The 17,749-nt window shown below is 49.3% G+C and overlaps 1 protein-coding gene across 2 annotated transcripts in view; it reads left to right on the top strand.

The window, feature by feature from the left end:
- Positions 1–17,749, top strand: part of RAB7B (RAB7B, member RAS oncogene family) — a 28,444-nt gene that overhangs the window by 5,407 nt on the left and 5,288 nt on the right. The window contains exons 1-5 of one of the 2 annotated variants that reach the window (XM_027564300.1): positions 4,766–4,856; positions 5,095–5,163; positions 5,662–5,788; positions 6,520–6,735; positions 14,548–14,673. In XM_027564300.1, the coding sequence (XP_027420101.1) occupies positions 5,111–5,163; positions 5,662–5,788; positions 6,520–6,735; positions 14,548–14,673 (522 nt within the window). In that variant the 5' untranslated portion in view covers positions 4,766–4,856; positions 5,095–5,110. Of the gene's footprint in view, positions 1–4,765; positions 4,857–5,094; positions 5,164–5,661; positions 5,789–6,519; positions 6,736–14,547; positions 14,674–17,749 lie in introns of those variants that run through there. The other variant, XM_027564299.1, reaches the window with a different exon arrangement.

Raw genomic sequence — 17,749 nt, 5'->3', positions numbered from 1 at the left:
GACATTTAGGTTACAGTGTTCTTCAGCAATTACCTTTACAAAAAATGTGTATTTGAGCATATGTGTATTTCTGTTGGATACACTTCTAGAATTAGAATCTAGTGTATGTTCCTATTAAATGTTGTTACTTGTCAAATTGCCCTTCAAAAAGATGGTGCCAATTCATAGTCTATCAGCAATAAACGAGTTTTTCCCCACCCATTTGTCAACACTAATTTTTTTTACAGTTAGTTTTTTAATTTGTTTATTTTTTAATTGAAGGATAATTGCTTTACAGAATTTTGTTTTCTGTCAAACCTCAACGTGAATCAGATATAGGTATACATATATCCCCTCCCTTTAAATCTCCCTCCCCACCGCACCCCTCTAGGTTGGTTCAGAGCCTCTTTTTGAGTTTCCCGAGCCATACATAGAATTCCCATTGGCTATCTATTTTACTTATGGTAATTGAGTTTCCATGTTACTCTTCCCATACATCTTACCTTCTCCTCCCCTCTCCCCATGTTATTATCAATCTTTTTTATTATTTACTTACTTAGCTATCTGGCTGTGCCAGGAGTTAGCTGTGGCACGCAGGATCTTCGCTGTGTGATGCAGGATCTTCGCTGCAGCATTCGGACTCTCCAGTTTTGGTGTGCAGGTTCAGTAGTTGTGGCATACAGGCTCAGCGGTTCCATGGTGTGTGGGATCTTAGTTCCCTGACCAGGAGTCGAACCCACATCCCCTGCATTGCAAGGCAAATTCTTAACCACTGGACCACCAGGGAAGTCGCTATCATCAATCTTTTTAATTTCTGCTGTTCTGGTGGGTGGAAAAAGTAGTATTTTTTAACGTTGCATATCCCTAAAAAGTGAGTACCGCTCAAAACTTACTACTTATCATTTGTAAGATCTCTGCTGCTTACTTATTCTTGGCTCACTTTTATGTTCTGTGTTGTCTTTGATTGTCATCTGTAGAGTTCTTTACACAGAGTGGATATTGATCTTCTGTTATTCACATACGCTTTCTACCTCCCCTGCCCTCAACCCCGGCTCGGCCGCACCATGTCAATCCCAAGCCATCCAGCCCCCAAGACTCTGACAGGGGCACCAAAAGGGTGTGTGATCCTCACTGCAGATTCGCAGAAGGCAATAGGCAGGACTTAGCAGTTAAGAGTGTGTTCTCTGGAGCTAGGCCTGGAGTCAAATCCCAGCAACTATTAACGTAGGCTCTGCCACTCACAGACGGCTTCTAGAGGTGAACTACATACCTGGCTTCTCTAAACACCTGCTTCTTCAGTGGTAAAACAGAGATAATAGTAGCATCAATCCCCCAGGCTATTTTTGGGTATAAATAATAGCCATCAGATAGCTAACATTTCTTGAGCCCTTAATTTGTGCCATAAATGCATTATAATAATGTACTATGTGTTATTAACCTCATGATGATATGCATATTATTTCCATATTCACATAGTGCTCTGCACAACACCAGGCAAGTAAACCTTAGCCTAGAGTGAGTGCTGATGGCTGTGTGGTGACATGTCTCACTCCTCTGCTTCAGGATGCTCATGGACCCCTGTGGTCAGTCTGCACACCAGAGCTCCTGTCCAGCGGCCCATTCCCTCAGCTTCTGCTGTGCCTCTTACCATTTTGGCTGCCTTTCTCTCGGTCCCCTACAGCTCTACCAGGATTTGGTTGGGGTTTACCAGACCTGAGTCGAATACCCTAGATCCAGCACACACGGATTCCACAGATTCGAGCTCAGGAGGTCAGGGGGCAACATGCACAGAGCAGCCTCTCTGGCCTCCGGGTCACACATGAGCTCATCCATACGCTGCGTGTGTGGCCTGAGATGAGTTATGAGTGACTTGGCTTCTCTGAGCCCCGTTGTACTCATTTTGAAGCTCAGGATTCTCCAAGTCCTACAGAGCAGCCCCTGTGGATGCTCAGCCAGTGCTGGCTCCCTTCCCACTCCCCTGCCCCACTGTTTTCTGACTCCCCAGGGCTCTGTACTGGCTTCTGAGGTGAAGTTAGCAGGTTACACCAAAGCCTTTAGGTAGGAGCCCACCCTCGCTCCCTTTCCTGAGTGGTGACTGATGCTTAGAGACACGTGCCCTTAGGAGCTTCTGAGTCACTTATCCTGCAGCTGGCTTCTGGTGGGCAGTGACCCCATTACAACATACCAGCCCCGCTTAGTAGCCTGACTTTTCTTCCTCTGCCTGTCTGAAGTGTGGGAAACGTATGACAAATGAGTAAGCATTTGACAAGATTCTTGGCCTGATAGTCATGACCCTTAACCTTGCTTCCTTCCTAGGCTTTTCTCTCCCCGCACTCTCACTTCACCCTTCCTGAGGCAAACCATCCACGTCCTCCACTCACCTATCCCCCAAGCTTGATTATTTCATTCTCTCCTCTGAAGTATTCCCCCAACCTCATGTGTCATTTCTGCAGGGCCCAGGTGGATTGCCGGCTACCACAGACACACACACACACACACACACACACACACACCCCCTCACAGCACTTTCTCCAGGCTTTGGTCAGGACAGTTTCCACTTTCTCTCTGCTGTTATCGCTTATTTGCTTTGTCTTTTGCTCCTCCCAGTGTCCAGGGCAAGTCTCTCATGGCCCAGCGACTTACAACTCCAATAGATAAAGCATTTTTCAACTAGAAGGGGCCTTGGGTCACTGGGTCCCAGATGGCTCATTCTGTAGTCAGAAAGCCAAGACTCAAAGACAGGAAGTAACAGGCCCCAGCAGCAAAGTGAGAACTAGAACCAAACCCTCAGGACGTCCAAGGGAGAGCTTTTCCCAGTACCGGGGAAACTCAAGTTGATAACCTTAACCAGTAAAGTCGGATCAAGGTGAGTACATACATCTAGTGCATCCGAGATTAGAAGACCCGGGAGTTGGGAATAGTACATATGTGTGTGTACATAGGGGTGGAATGAAAGAGCTAAGTAAGCACAATTCCCTGAAAACAGTTTTGCTTTATCTTCTTAAAAATAATAATTATATATGCATAAATATATAATTTGTATGTATATATGTTTAACTTTTCATTTTCATGGCAACCGACTCCAGTGTTCTTGCCTGGAGAATCCCAGGGACGGGGGAGCCTGGTTGGCTGCCGTCTATGGGGTCTCACAGAGTCAGACACGACTGAAGCGACTTAGCAGCAGCAGCAGCATGTATAATCATGAGGCTTCCCAGGTGGCACTAGTGGTCAAGAACCCATCAGTCAATGCAGGACATGTAAGAGATGCAGGTTTAATCCCTGGATCTGAAAGATCCCCTCGAGGAGAATATGACAACCCACTCCAGTTTTCTTGCCTGGAGAAGCCCACAGACAGAAGAGGCTGGCGGGCTACAGTCCATAGAGGCACAAAGAGTTGGACCCAAATGAAGTGGTTTAGCATGCACTCATATATATATAAACATACATATAAGCATTTTCCTCTTACAGGAACAATACATGTTTGACATGTTTGCTGTAAAAAAAAAAAAAAAACAAAATGAAACACACTAAAAAGTATGCTATGCTATGCTATGCTAAGTCACTTCAGTCGTGTCCGACTCTGTGAGACCCCATAGATGGCAGCCACCAGGCTCCCCCGTCCCTGGGATTCTCCAGGCAAGAACACTGGAGTGGGTTGCCATTTCCTTCTCCAATGCATGAGAGTGAAAAGTGAAAGCAAAGTCGCTCAGTCGTGTCCGACTCTTAGCGACCCCATGGACTGCAGCCTGCCAGGCTCCTCCATCCATGGGATTTTCCAGGCAAAAGTACTGGAGTGGGGTGCCGTTGCCTCCTCCGAAAAAGTATAGAGAACAAAATTAAAATCATGTAGTTTTCTACCACCCAGAATTAATCACTTACATTTTTTATATATTTCCTTCTAGAACTTTTTCCATGCAGGTAGTAATTCATTTCAAGCTTCCCTGGTAGCTCAGCTGGTAAAGAATCTGCCTGCAATGCAGGAGACCCCGGTTCAATTCCTGGGTTGGGAAGATCCCTTGGAGAAGGGATAAGCTACCCACTCTAGTATTCTTGGGCTTCCCTGATGGCTCAGATGGTAAAGATTCCGCCTGCAATGTGGGTGACCTGGGTTCGATCCCAGGGTTAGGAAGACCCCCTGGAGGATAGCATGGCAACCCACTCCAGTATTCTTGCCTGGAGAATCCCATAGACAGAGGGGTCTGGTGGGCTACAGTCCATGGGGTTCCAAGGAATCAGACATGACTGAGTGACTAAGCACACCACAGGAATTCATTTCAGTACTGGGGATGGGGATGGGGGTATGGTTTCTACAGTTCAGTGTCTTTTGTTTTTCATTTAGATCCCATGGCATAAGCACTTTCCCGCATTATTATAACACGCTCACAAACTCCATTGTAATGACTGCTTAAGAGTTCACTCTGTGCCATAATTTTTTTTAACCATTTCTTAATTGTTGGATGTTTATAAATGACACTGGGGAAGCACATTCTTGAACAAGATCCTTTGCCCGCATTTCAGATAACTTTTTTAGAACAAATTCCTAGAAGTGGAGGGCGGGGACGTTTTTAAGGCTCTCCTTACTTGCTGCCAAGCAGCTTTCCAGAAACATGTACCAGTTACACCCCCACCAGCTGCATGAGAGAAGAGCCTTTTGATTCTGCCAAGGCAGCAGCACCTCGGGCTGGGGGAGGGCACCGCTTCACCAGAGGCGTCTCTGCATCCGAACAATGGGCCCCTTGTCCCACCCCCATCTCCTCTTCCCGCACGGCCCTCCTTCCCGGCTCGCGGCTTGTCTGTCTGCAAGGCCTCTGTTCAGTCCAGTGCAGTCTTGGTGCTCCAGGCTGCTGCCTCCAACAGCAGGGAGGGTAGAGCTAAAGGTGAGAGGAGAGCCTGTCCCGTGGGGGCACCATCCTTCCAGCCCCAGGGAGACCCCCAGGAGAAGTGAGGGCACGGAGTGTGTCAAGGTTGCTCAGTCATCTGCCTCCTTCACAGAACAAGCCCACCCCAGCCCCTGGTACTAATCTGCATGTGGCAGGGGAGAGGAGAGGCCAGCCCCAGTGACAAAGGCCACAGGGGCCTCTGGCCAGCTTGAGGACAACTTCTGTTTCCCTGCAGATTCTGAAGCCCCTCCATGAATCCTCGGAAGAAGGTGGACCTCAAGCTCATCATCATTGGAGCCCTGGGGTAAGCCAAGTTCAGCCCGGGGCCTGGGGTCTGGGAAGCAGCCCCTTCCAAGGACAGTGAGACATCCAGGATGTGCTGCCCGCTTCCACGGGTCCCTTTCTGATTCAGAGTGGCACCAGGGAGGGCGTTCCACCCCAAGGAAGGGAGCCGAGGTGGGAGAAACAGGCCGGGAGTCAGACCACCTGGTTTCTGACCCCAGGTCTGCGGCAACGCCACAGTAACCGGGTACGTGAACTGGGCAAACCATTTAGCATGTCTGCCTTCCTCCGTCTGGCCACACGCAGGAAAGGCCTGACCATTTTGCTGGGAGGCACTCAGCTCTCTACAAACTTCTCTGCTCACTTTGGTCCTATTTCTAGAGTCCATTCCCTAGTCCCTTGCTCCTCAAACTGCAAATGTTAGAAATTCAAAGTCTCAGAGAGAAACGGTGGTGAGACGGACAAGATGCTGAGAATGGTGTGGGGGGGTGTGTTCACGTGTCCTGGTTTTTCCTCTCAGTGTTGGAAAGACCTCCCTCCTCCACCGATATGTGCATAAGACGTTTTACGAAGACTATCAGACCACGCTGGGGGCCAGCATCCTCTCCAAGATTATCATACTGGAGGACACAACCTTGAAGCTGCAGGTGAGCAGCCCTCCCATCCCCTCCTCAACATACGTGCCTGAAAGTCAGCCCACAGTTCCCGGACAGGCTCTCACGCAGCAACGTGCACCCAGAAATAGAGTCGTCCAGAGCATAGGTCAGCAAACTTCAACTCATGGGCCAAATCCAGTCCTCCATCTGCTTTTGAAAATGAAGTTTTAACGGAGTACAGTCCTGCCCATTTGTGACCTCGTGACCTTATGGCTGCTGTCACACTACATCAGCAGGACTGAGCAGCAGCAACAGACAGTGTCTGCAAAGCCTGTTATTCAGGAGTACTTTCACACCTGACCTGGGAGAAAATGAGGGCTCAGATGTGACAGTACTCTTAAAAGTGTTAGTTGCTCAGTCGTGTTTGACTCTTTGCAACCCCATGGACTGTAACCTGCCAGGCGCCTCTGTCCATTGGATTCTCCAGGCCGGAATACTAGAGTGGGTAGCCATTCCCTTCTCCAGGGGATCTTCCAGACCCAGGGATCGAACCTGAGTCTCCTGCATTACAGGTAGATTCTTTACTGTCTGAACCATCAGGGAATCTAAATATTAGTGCAGAGATTCTGTAGTGTACATGAATGACAGAGAGTCATGTCCGTGCATGAAAGGACTGCATGCGCCTTTACCCAGAAAGGAAGCTTTGACATGAGGTGGCCTGGTTGAACGTCCCTTCAGCCACTCATCACAGCCCCATGGGGCCACTGCTCTTTCCCTTCCAGATCTGGGACACAGGCGGCCAGGAGCGATTCCGCTCCATGGTGTCTACATTCTACAAAGGCTCTGATGGTTGTGTCCTGGCTTTCGATGTAACTGACCTGGAGTCCTTCGAAGCCCTGGAAACCTGGCGGGGTGATGTTCTGGCCAAAACCATTCCAATGGAGCAGCCCTACCCCATGGTGGTGCTGGGGAACAAGATCGATCTGGAAGACCGGCAGGTACCGTCGGCTCATTCATCCATTCACCAAACATGTGAGGACCAGTTACATGCCAGGCGCTGAGCTAAGTCCCACACATACAGAGCTGAAGCAGGCATAGTCCTTCCCTTAAGAGTTTCACAGTCTAGTAATGGATGTATTTTAAAGGTAATTATGATGCAATATGGTAAACCATGAGCAATCATAGAGAACACCTTGGGGACCACAGGGAAAGGGCAACCATCTACTCAAATCCAGGGTATACAAAGGGCTTCCTAGAGGAAGCGGGTTCCAGGCTGAAGAAACAACATGAGCAAACGTAAGAAATAGCATCAGCAAAGGTAGGAAATAGCATCATGATATAAGCTGAGAACCAAAGGCAATTCTATCTAGAGACCGGGAATGGAAGAATGAAGGCCTAAGAAGTAGGCAGGTGGGATTTGAATTAACCTGTAGAGTAGTATTTCTTTTTTTGGTAGAATATTTGTTCTACCCAAGGTCAGATATGGAGTCTGTAGTTATGCCTCCTTGAATCTTCAAATATTCTCAGAAAGTAGTAATCTGTATTTTTATTAGCTTAAGCATATTCTACATCATCTGGCTAACCGCTTAACAAATGATCTGCTTGCTCCATGACGGCAGTGACCACATCTATGTGGGTATTTACTTATTGCAGGCATTGAGTCAAGCTCTGTTCATCATTGCCTACTAATAAGAAAAGAGTAAAAGTAAGTTAATTTATAAAAGATGTTCTTGTGCCAAACAAAACCCAAAAGACACCACAAAGAGTGTTTGAACAGGCTGACTTAGTGTTTCAAATAGAGACAATAAATGGGGAACTAAGTCATCATATTTGAACCACATTTTCAAAAGGGTTCAAGTAAAAAGTGATAGGAGAACCGAGGCATCATTTGGAAGGATGAAGGGTACTTCCAGCTAAGCCACCCCCTCCATAAGGAAGAGCCTCCTGTTCAGAGAGAAAGACGAGTTTGGGTTTGACACGCTGAGTTTGAGGAGCTTGTAGAACAACTGATTGGGGATGACCAGTAGGCTTTAGAACACATAAGAATGAAACTTCAAAGGAGAAGTCTGTGCTAGAAATAGAAATACAGAAGTCATCAATTCTCTGGTTACTACAGGTTGCAAATTTAGTGTCAATTCTCTAAGTACAAATCCTCAATCTCAAATAAGAGTCTAAGTCCTAAATTCATTCACCAGCCAAGCAGTCTCGAATTTCTGCACTGGGGCCAGCAGCAGGTGAGAACACGGTGGCCTAGGAGGCAGGTCCCATTGCCAGCTTTACGCATCCACGCGTGCTCCCTTTCTCAGGATGATTCTGGTTTCAGGCTCTGTTAGGAGTGAAGCAGAAAGAGGAGAAGTGGTCAGAAGGTCAGGGAAATCCTTATATGACTGGTACTGTCTCGTGCGCTCCAGCAGATATGTCACGCTGTCTCTTGGTGGGTGACTCCTTTGGGTCCTAAGAAGCCTCCAGTGGAACATTTAAATGTACCTCCCATGGCAAAGGTCTTGCATATTCTTCCTCTCTCTCCTTAGCTTCTAATTTAGGAGTTTAAGAGCCATCCTCCATCCTACAGTTCAGCTTCTCCGGCAGATGCTCTCCCGACGGGCTTTGTAACAGCCGCAGGCTGGCGAGCTCCCCTTCCCAGGGTACACCGGTGCGTGCTGGCCGCACTGATAGCCCGGGGTAGTTCATTCTCAGGGCACCGTCCTCTCCCTGCCCTGATGCCTTTCACCTTAAGCCCCACGGGTGCAGTTAGACACCAGTTCACTGTAGCCACCAACTGTCACGTGGCCTCCCCGAAGCCCTCTTTTGGTCAGAGTTGAAGCTTTATATGGTCTTCCTCTTGTGTCAGTGTTCCCCCAACACAGTTCTCTGCAAAAAATATCCTTTCTAAACCCTCCTTTTCAATCTTTTTCTATCCATGCCAGAGGGCTTGGAGTCATTCAGCAGATTCTTGCTCATCAACCTTTGGAAATGTGCACGGTCCCATGGGTGGGCTCTCTTCCAACCAACTTGATATCCGGCATCTATCAGATGGTAGTGTCTCTGCCACAACTTCCATTTTAGCATCTTGCTTCTGTAGGTCGTGGGGTGGGAGGTCAGGGGTGTTCGAGACTGAGAGTCTAACTTTCCCTCAGTGAGATAAGAGGCAGCATCTTCTGTTGAGAGGGAGGAGGAAGGGAGGCAAGAAGGAGTCTTGAGAATCATGGTGAGGCTGCGCCAGGCACTCTGGAGAGAAACAGGTGAAGGAGCTGGCCAAGGACGAAGCGCGGGACTGACGGTGCAGCAAGGGCTCCGCTAAGGGAAGAGACCAGGAGACCAGCTGAGTGGAGTCCGGGTTGTGGTTTTCTTCAACAGCAGTGCATGGGGTGAAGGCCAGGGACCTGAGGGAAGGTTTTTCCAGACAAGAGTAGCTGAAGAACAGAGCCGTGAGGACACCGAGACCCATGGAAGGAAGAAGAGAGACCAGGAGAGGCTGAAGAACCAGGGGGCTGTCAGAGGTTGAAGAGCAGGCAAAAGGAGGAAGGGAAAAAGAGACCACGTGTAAAGGTTCATGGAGGCCCTGGGCTGGGCCTGGAGGGGCAGGCGGAATGGGGAGGAGGTGGAGATGGAGGGAGGGGAAGGAAGTGTGAGGCTCGGGGCTGCGTGGAAAGGAAGCTTCACCAGATCACAAGCATCCAAGGAATGAGGGTACCGGATGGGAGGTGTAAGTGATGACTCAGAGGGGTAGAGGCATCCAATCCCAGCCACGGGGGCATGAGCTTTGTTCTGCAGAGAGAGGAAGAATAAAGGTTTGAAAGAAACAGTGAAGCCCAAGGCAAGCCCAACTCCGTCTCTGGGATCTGTGCTGAACAGGGTGTGGAAAGAGCTCCCCCACTGGAGAAGGTGACAGGATTTGGAGGGGGGCAAGCCGGAGGAAGAGAGGTGAGGAAGTGCTCACAGGCATGAAACAAGCACAGGGAAATGCAGAGGAGGAGCTGGGAGTGGGGCTCGCAGAGGGACTTTGATCCAGAGACCAGGGATGGGGAGCCAGAGGTGAGGCTGGGACACCGCTGCCCTCCAAGGGCACAGACCAGGCAGAGGATGCTGCCAAGCCTGAGAGGCGAAGCTGGGGCTTGGAGAGCAGGCTGCAGATAGTCCTCACTTGCACAGGGCTGAGTGGATAAGGACCCTGAAGGACCACCTTCTCTGAGCTCAAATTCATGTGTGTCTTTGGCCAGTTCCAGCTTCTTTATGAAATGGACACCAGACTCAGATTTCATGAGGTTATTTGAGGCTCATAGGCAATGATGCCTATAAAGCACATGGCAATCTTAATACATGAAAGAGATTGTTACCCACCTTCTTAATTTAATATCTCCAGTGTGGGGGCTGGAAATATAGGGAAGTTCTTCCTACTTAACAAAAAGAAAATGAGTATTTAAAACGCACATACTAGATATGGCACGATGAAGTGTTAGTCACTCAGTCGTGTCCAACTCTTCGTGACCCTGTGGACTGTATCCTGCCGATCCTCTGTCCATGGGATTCTCCAGGCAAGAATACTGGAGTGAGTTGAAATTCCTTTCTCCAGGGGATCTTCCCCACCCAGGGATTGAACCTGGGTCTCCTGAACTGCAGGCAGATTCTTTATTGACTGAGCTGGGGAAATGAGCATTGATGGTTGTACAAAGACGTGGATGTACTGATGCCACTGAACTGGATGCCTCAGTATAGTCCAAATGATACATTTTACATTTATGTATAAATATACATTTTATGTTTATATAAACATATGAATATATAATATATAAAATTACATTAAATATATAATTATATAAAATATATTATACTTATATAAAATTTATGTTTTATATTTATATATTATATATATATATTTATATTTTATATTTTTGTATATTTTACCACAATCAATCAATCAGTATCTCACCAGGATAATTGTAAAGAAATTGCTGACTTAGGTTTTTCTTAAAGTCTCTACCTGTTTTACAGAGGTAAAAGGGAAAAAAAATTGTTAAAAAAAAACCAGCTCTGCTAGCATCTATGCTATGAGGAATTTATTCACTAGGATGTAAATTCTTTGCTCTCAAGTAGGCAGTTTCTGATTCACTGCTGATCCATAACATTGGGATTATGTTTTCTGAAGATATTCTTTGTTATTTTTTATTGGTTTCAGATGTATCTGACCTATCTCAAGACACACAATTGATCATTTTAATGCATATGAGATGGAAAAGCATCATAGATAAACGTCTGCAAAATGGACTAATTTTGTCAAACATTTGACCGCTGATGAAAAATAAAATGTTAATAGTATGTGCGCATGCTAAGTCACCTCAGTTATGTTCTACTCTTTGTGACCCTATGGACTGTAGCCCACCAGGCTCCTCTGTTGATGGGATTCTCCAGGCAAGAATACTAGAGTGGGTTACCATGCCCTCCTCAGGATCTTCCGGACCCAGGGATCAAACCCACATCTCTCACGTTTCCTGTTTTGGCAGTTGGGTTCTCTACCAGTACACCACCTGGGAAGCTCGTATATTGCCAAGGCCAGAGGAGCCTGGTGGGCTACAGCCCATAGGGCAGCAGGGTCAGACATGACTGAAGCAACTTAGCACACACACACATCAGCCAAAGCAAAAACCAACAGAGTAACACTTGCAAAGTTTTTACCCTGCCCATGTCTCCATGGACCACAGCCTGACTTTATGTCTACAGTCAGAGCCTAAGTGATATATAACTGTTATTTTAGAAATAAAAGACAACAAGGTTTTAAAAATCCTGAAGTTGGTGCTAGAATTGGAAAGGAAAAGTGAAAAGTGCCGTGTGGGTCGTTTTTTTGCCCCGTGGCGACTTTCTAAGGTTGACTGGAAGACGTGAGGGGATTATAAAGAGAACGTTAATTCACAATACAATCTCAACTGATATTCTGGAGTATGTATTTAACCACTCTGTAAAAACTGGACAGAGAAGGAGCGGGAAGAAATGAGATAAACGTCTGTCACGCCAGGCAGCAGGCAGGGTTGGTCATTGTCCGCGGCGTGAAGGGGCTGTGCCTGTGTATCACTGTACGTGTGGGCTTATCTTCCTAGCTCTGTCTCTGGGTGAACTTGGGCACCAGTCTGGGCTTCTGCTTCTCACACCATGAGATACGAAGGAGCTCCCTGCCTCCTGGAAAAGCAGAGGCACTTGAGCTCATTTCAGTTCGCTTCCATGTTTACTGCAACCCCTTAGGACCAACAGTGTGCCCAGAAAGATGCTCGTCACCTGGTGGGGGGCGGGGGCGGGGGTAGGATATAAAGAAGGAGAGAACAACAAGAAGAGGAAGTCCAGTCCTTGACCTAAAGTCTTTTTAAGGACTATAAAAGATACAAAGCCCCTTGCACTCCTAAGATGCCATCAACATATCACAACATATTAATTTCTAAGGGTCGATTATGTGTGTATTACTGGTGAGGACAACGATAATCAGCAACCTGGCCATCCTTGATGCTTCATCCACATAGCTCAGGATTTTGCCCAAGCTGTGAGGCATCTTGGTTGTTCGCCGGGTCAAGGGCGCTTATGGTCCAGAGGAGGGGGCCGTCCTGGCCGGCTGGGGAGCCCCTCGCACCACGAGGCAGGAGGACCTTAGGACCAGAGGCCAAGACCAGCGCTGGGGCCGCTCCCTGCTCTGCTCCAGCGCAGCAGCTCCCGGGAGGCTGGGGAAGGAAGAGGGTGTGGGGATGCCATCCGGACGCCCCAGATGGCAGGCTGCTCAGCTAACCACAATGCCTAGACCTGCGGCCAGAACAACAAGGACCAAAGAGACAGGCAACAGTGGAGCTCCTTTAACCCCAGGAAGACAGACTTTCCAGAACCTGCAGGAGACAAAGGATAGTCTCAGATCTCCCCCTGGCTGCCCTGTGTTCAGGAAAAGGAGCTGAGTCATTCTTTGTTATGAGAAAAACCTTGGCTCCCTTAAACAAAGTGAAACAATGGTTATAAAGCACCAGGCACAGCAAATAGCAACATATGGTCATTCCCTATCCCCCAGATAACTGATTAGACTAAACTCAGCGGAGCCAATGGTCTTTGGAGGTAACTGAGAAGCTGCCAGAGCCTTCTCCAAGCCAACGTCCTCAAACTGTGATTGGCATTTGCATTTGCTGCTGCTGCTGCTAAGTCGCTTCAGTCATGTCCAACTCTGAGCGACCCCAGAGACAGCAGCCCACCAGGCTTCCCCGTCCCTGGGATTCTCCAGGCAAGAACACTGGAGTGGGTTGCCATTTCCTTCTCCAACGCATGAAAGTGAAAAGTGAAAGTGAAGTGGCTCAGTCGTGTCCAACTCTTAGCGACCCCATGGACTGCAGCCTACCAGACTCCTCCTTCCATGGGATTTTCCAGGCAAGAGTACTGGAGTGGGGTGCCATTGCCTTCTCCGGGCATTTGCATTTGGGTAGAGGTATATTCATTCAGCCTGTGGAGAGTGGCTTGTGCGGCCAGGCCAAGAGCTAAAAAGTCCTGACTCTGAGCTCACGGCTCAGACAGTAAAGAGTCTGCCTGCAGTGCAGGAGATCCGGGTTTGATCCCTGGGTCGGGAAGATCCCCTGGAGGAGGAAATGGCAACCCGCTCCAGTATTCTTGCCTGGAGAATGCCATGGACAGAGGAGCCCGGCAGGCTTCAGTCCATGGGGTCGCAAACACGACTGAGCGACTTCACTTTCACTTTCTTTGTTTCTTTCTGAGCTCAAGAAAGCTAGAGTCCAGCGGGAGACAACAGAAGCACAGCTCCTGCCCAGGACCCGGCAGAGGGCAGTGCAGGTGGCGTGAGAGCGCGGGGCTGGGGCCGCCTCCGAGCTCTGCCTTTCTCAGCTGTGTGATCTGAGGCAAGCTGCTGAAACTCTGAGCCTCAGGGGCCTTACCTATAAGTGAGTGAAAGTCGCTCAGGCGTGTCCGACTCTGCAACCCCATGGACTATGCAGTCCGTGGAATTCTCCAGGCAAGGATCTTGGAGGATAAGGCCTTTCCCTTCTCCAGGGGATCCTCCCAACCCAGGGATCGAACCCAGGTCTCCTGCATTGTAGGCAGATTCTTTACCAGCTGAGCCACAAGGGAAGCCCAAGACTCTTTCCGACCCAGGGATCGAACTGGGTTCTCCTGCATTGCAGGTGGATTCTTTACCAACTGAGCTAGCAGGGAAGCCCTCTTACCTATAAAGTGCAGCTAAAAAGACCCACAATGTTGTTAGCGGATTAAATGAGTTAGTATGATCAGACGTCTAATCCAGCATGTGGCCCAGAGTAGAAGCTTATCAGCTGCTCCCAGGACTTTCCCCTGGGAAAGAAAGGTTAGCAGGGACCCAGGTCTCTGCCCAGCAGCACGGGCCTAATAAGCCAGCTCAGGAGAATGGGGTCCTCCCCCCAGGCCCTGGCTGGTGTCTGTTGCATCTACCTGCCTTTGCAGGCACTGAGAAAGGAGCTGGTGGCAAGAAGCCGCTCCCAGTCCAGGCTGGGAAGATGCTGTAGTGAGGAGGGCTTTAGTTCTTCCAAGCCTGTGTTCAAATCCTGCTCGGTCCTACACATGCCAGTCTTCAGTCTCCTCGTGTGTGAAATGGAGCTAACAATAGCCACCTCATTGGCTTGTGTTTAAAAAAAAAAAAAAAATAGCACAGGTAAGCTTACAGCCACATGGAAGGTTCTCAGTATATGGGAGTGGTGGTGGGGACGGTGGGCTTGGATGGTGGTGATGATCGTGGTGCAGACATGATGACTGCAGGGATAATGGCGACGATGATACAGGAATGGTGGTCATTTCTTACCCTCATGCAGGTTCCGCAAGAGGTAGCCCAAGGCTGGTGTAAAGAGAAGGATATTCCCTATTTTGAAGTCAGTGCCAAGAATGACATCAACGTGGTACAAGCCTTTGAGATGCTGGCCAGTCGGGCTCTGTCAAGGGTGAGTGGCACACGCCAGGGCTGCCCCCTAGGATGGGCGGGCTCAGAAGCATCTAGAAAAGTACATGCTGGGCACAGGGAGGGATGCGGCTGGGACAGGAGTGCTCATTATCTTGGTTAATTAGTTACTGAATGAGCTCGACAGTACTCTAATTCTGGAACCACAGAATTCCAGAGGCATTAAGCTTCCTTAGCTTTATGGGGGGTTCATCACTGGTGGTTCCTCAATCTGACTGATTACCATTTGTGGAGTTCGCATAAAATTCAGTCCTGTATCTCACCCCCACAGATTCGAATTCAGTAAGAGTCTGAGAAGCAATGAGCTAGTTCAGTCCTCACTGATGGGAGAGCAGCCCCGTGGTGTTAAGTATTGGTCCAGGAGGAATATTCAAGCCTGGGGAATTTGCTGACATCCTCCAATCAAGACAATGGATAGATGTAGACCCCGTGGTGTGGTCTTGCAACAAGCAGGTCTTGAGTGCGCCGTTTGCGCCGGGCCCCTCTCGGTGCCCCAGGGCCCCTCGCTCTCGTAAGAAGACAGGCCCACAGGGGAGCAGCTGCAGCACAGGCTTTGATGGGTGAGGGGGACCCAGAGGAGGGGCACACAGCCCGAACTGCAGAAGGGAGGCAGGAGAGAGGAGAGGAAGCTCAGGGCAGGCTGCCCGGCAGCATTAGAGGGTTTCATTGCCATTCTGTGTGGAGTCTGGAAACTGTGAAGAGGGTCCATGAGAGACTGGCACTGGGAGGGGCGCAGCCCGTTTCACTGTTCTGCCACATCCAGCCAAGGTGGGCTTCTTAGAAGCAGGGAGAAGGCCATCACGGCAGTGATTTTTAATTTTTAATCTTTAAGGAAAAGCACACATGAGGACAGGCGATTGGAGGGTTGCCCTCTGCGGAGAAGTCCGCTGCCTGGCACTGCCCACCATGGGGAGGGACAGCAGCCACCCCCAGAAGCTGCCCAGGGAAAGGGTTCAAGCTCGCCACCTTCATACCCCATTGCCTTAGCCTTAGGGTTTGTCCTCGTGGGCTATTCTTAATACATCCCCTCTAGGCCACCCGCGCTCGCCGTCTCCTTTATGGGAAGCAGGGGTTATCTCCAGCACTTGGTCAAGTGCAGCTCCATCACCCAGTCGGTAATACAGACGTGCCTGCTCAGGCCACTCCCTGGAAGGCTCGGGAAGCTGTTTGACCTTGTAGGGTGACGTGTGATCAACGATCCACCACAAACACAGTGCTGTGATCACCGAATGCTTACTCGAGGGGAAGCTCCATCAGCTCCACCAGCCCGTGTCTGTGTGTGGTTAGCGTCTGTCCTTTCTGGAGAAGGCATGTGCCCTTCCTGCTGTGTCACTGTCATGATGCAGCGGTGTTAGCAGACGGTAGCTTGTCTTGTTCTTGTTTTTGCTTTTTCCCAATGGCCTTACTTGTCAAAAGAACGGATTGGCAACCCCGTGTCAGTCCCTCATGATGATAGAGGAAATTTACAACCAGAAGTCTAGAGGTCACAGGTGTGATGTCCACGGTCAGACTGAGCTCGGTTGGATCCTGGCCTTATGCTTTCAGGTGGACTCCTGGGCAAGACGTATGACTTCTCTGAGCCTCAGTTTCCTCATCTGTAAAATGGGAATAATTGCATCCCATAAATATTATTGAGATGTCAGGCTAGGGCTAGAGATGTAGACCTCATGGCCCATGGTCAGGTAGAGGATTAAGGTGTCCACAATAGTCAGGGGGTGAGGAAAGTGCTATGGGGTGGGGGGTGGGGCAGGCATGGCCAAGGCATCAAGGTGACTGAGAGGTGCTGGTGGCAAGGCCAGTGAGGATGCCTACCCAGAGAAGGGGCCTGTCGGCTGGATGTTGAGGTGACAGTTTGCAGGTGGACAGCTAGGCCAGGGAGGGTGTGAGCAGCAGCTGCAGAGGGCGGAGAGAAGGGCGTGACAGAGGCCCAGGTGTGAGTCCACGGGGCTCATGTGAGGGGCCACCACAGGCTCCATCTGTACGAGGGGAAATGGGGCCTGGAGGGAGCCAGGGGCGCTGGGCCGAGGTGAGCAGCGAGGCTCTCAAGGTCAACAGCAGCAGACCATGGAGGCCTGCTGAGCCCGACCAGACCTCAGGCTGCATACGATAGGCCCATCGTCTCTAGACCCGCTGCCAGACCCCTGGGCCACACAGGAGCCCACCTGGGGCCTGGAAGCCAGCAGGGTGTATCCCTCTGCAATGTCTCTGTTATGGAGAGATTTGGAGGAGAAACATTTTGCACTAAAGCAAACATGCGTACTAGGACACAGAATGTAAAAACACAGGTGGGCTTTTAAGGTGAAGCTGGAGTTTGCAAAACTATATTTTAAGGTCAAAGAAGAGTTTTAAAGGACATTTCCTCCAAGGACCTGTCTCTCCTTCTTATGTGCTCATTCACAGCAGCCCAGAATCCTTGGAGAGGAGGATGACGGAGGGAGCCCAGCCTGGGGTGGGAAGAGCTGGGGTCTGAAGTCAGCGGATCTGGCTTTAAATCCTGCCTCTACCTCTTACTGTGTCCTTGACAAGTCACGTGCCTCCTTAAGCCATTGCTTCCCTCCCTTTACAGTATAAGTAATGGTGTCTTCCTCATGGGGCTGTTGCCAGGGCTAGATAAAATAATATGGTGGTACAGAGAAGGCTATAAATAAAAGGTAGCTGTTTCTATTCATTTATTTTGGCTGCACTGGGTCTTCATTGTGGCACCTGGACTCAGTAGTTATAGCATGTGGGTTTCGCTGCCCCGAGGCATGTGACTCTTAGATCAAACCTGCATTCTTAATCACTAGACCGCCAGAGAAGTCCCTAAAAGGTAGCTATTTTTAAATGAAAGCGCAGGGAAGTTTCATGCTGCAGGGAAGATGAGCTTGATGGGTGGTTCTGAAGGTACAGGCATGAGAGGATGGGGATGGCAAGGATGCGGCGGATTAAAGAGACTTTGGAGGGAGCACTGTTGACGGTTGATGATGATCAAACAGAGGAGAGAAGGAATCAGGAGCTGCTGAGGTTGATGACGAGGTTTCTAGCTTGCCAAACGGAGGAATGATTGATTAGTGTTGCTG

The sequence above is a fragment of the Bos indicus x Bos taurus genome, chromosome 16 (genome assembly GCF_003369695.1).
Source record: "Bos indicus x Bos taurus breed Angus x Brahman F1 hybrid chromosome 16, Bos_hybrid_MaternalHap_v2.0, whole genome shotgun sequence".
Classification (NCBI taxonomy): domain Eukaryota; kingdom Metazoa; phylum Chordata; class Mammalia; order Artiodactyla; family Bovidae; genus Bos; species Bos indicus x Bos taurus.
Note: the sequence above shows the minus strand (reverse complement) of the source record. Positions and strands in the feature narration are given on the sequence as shown.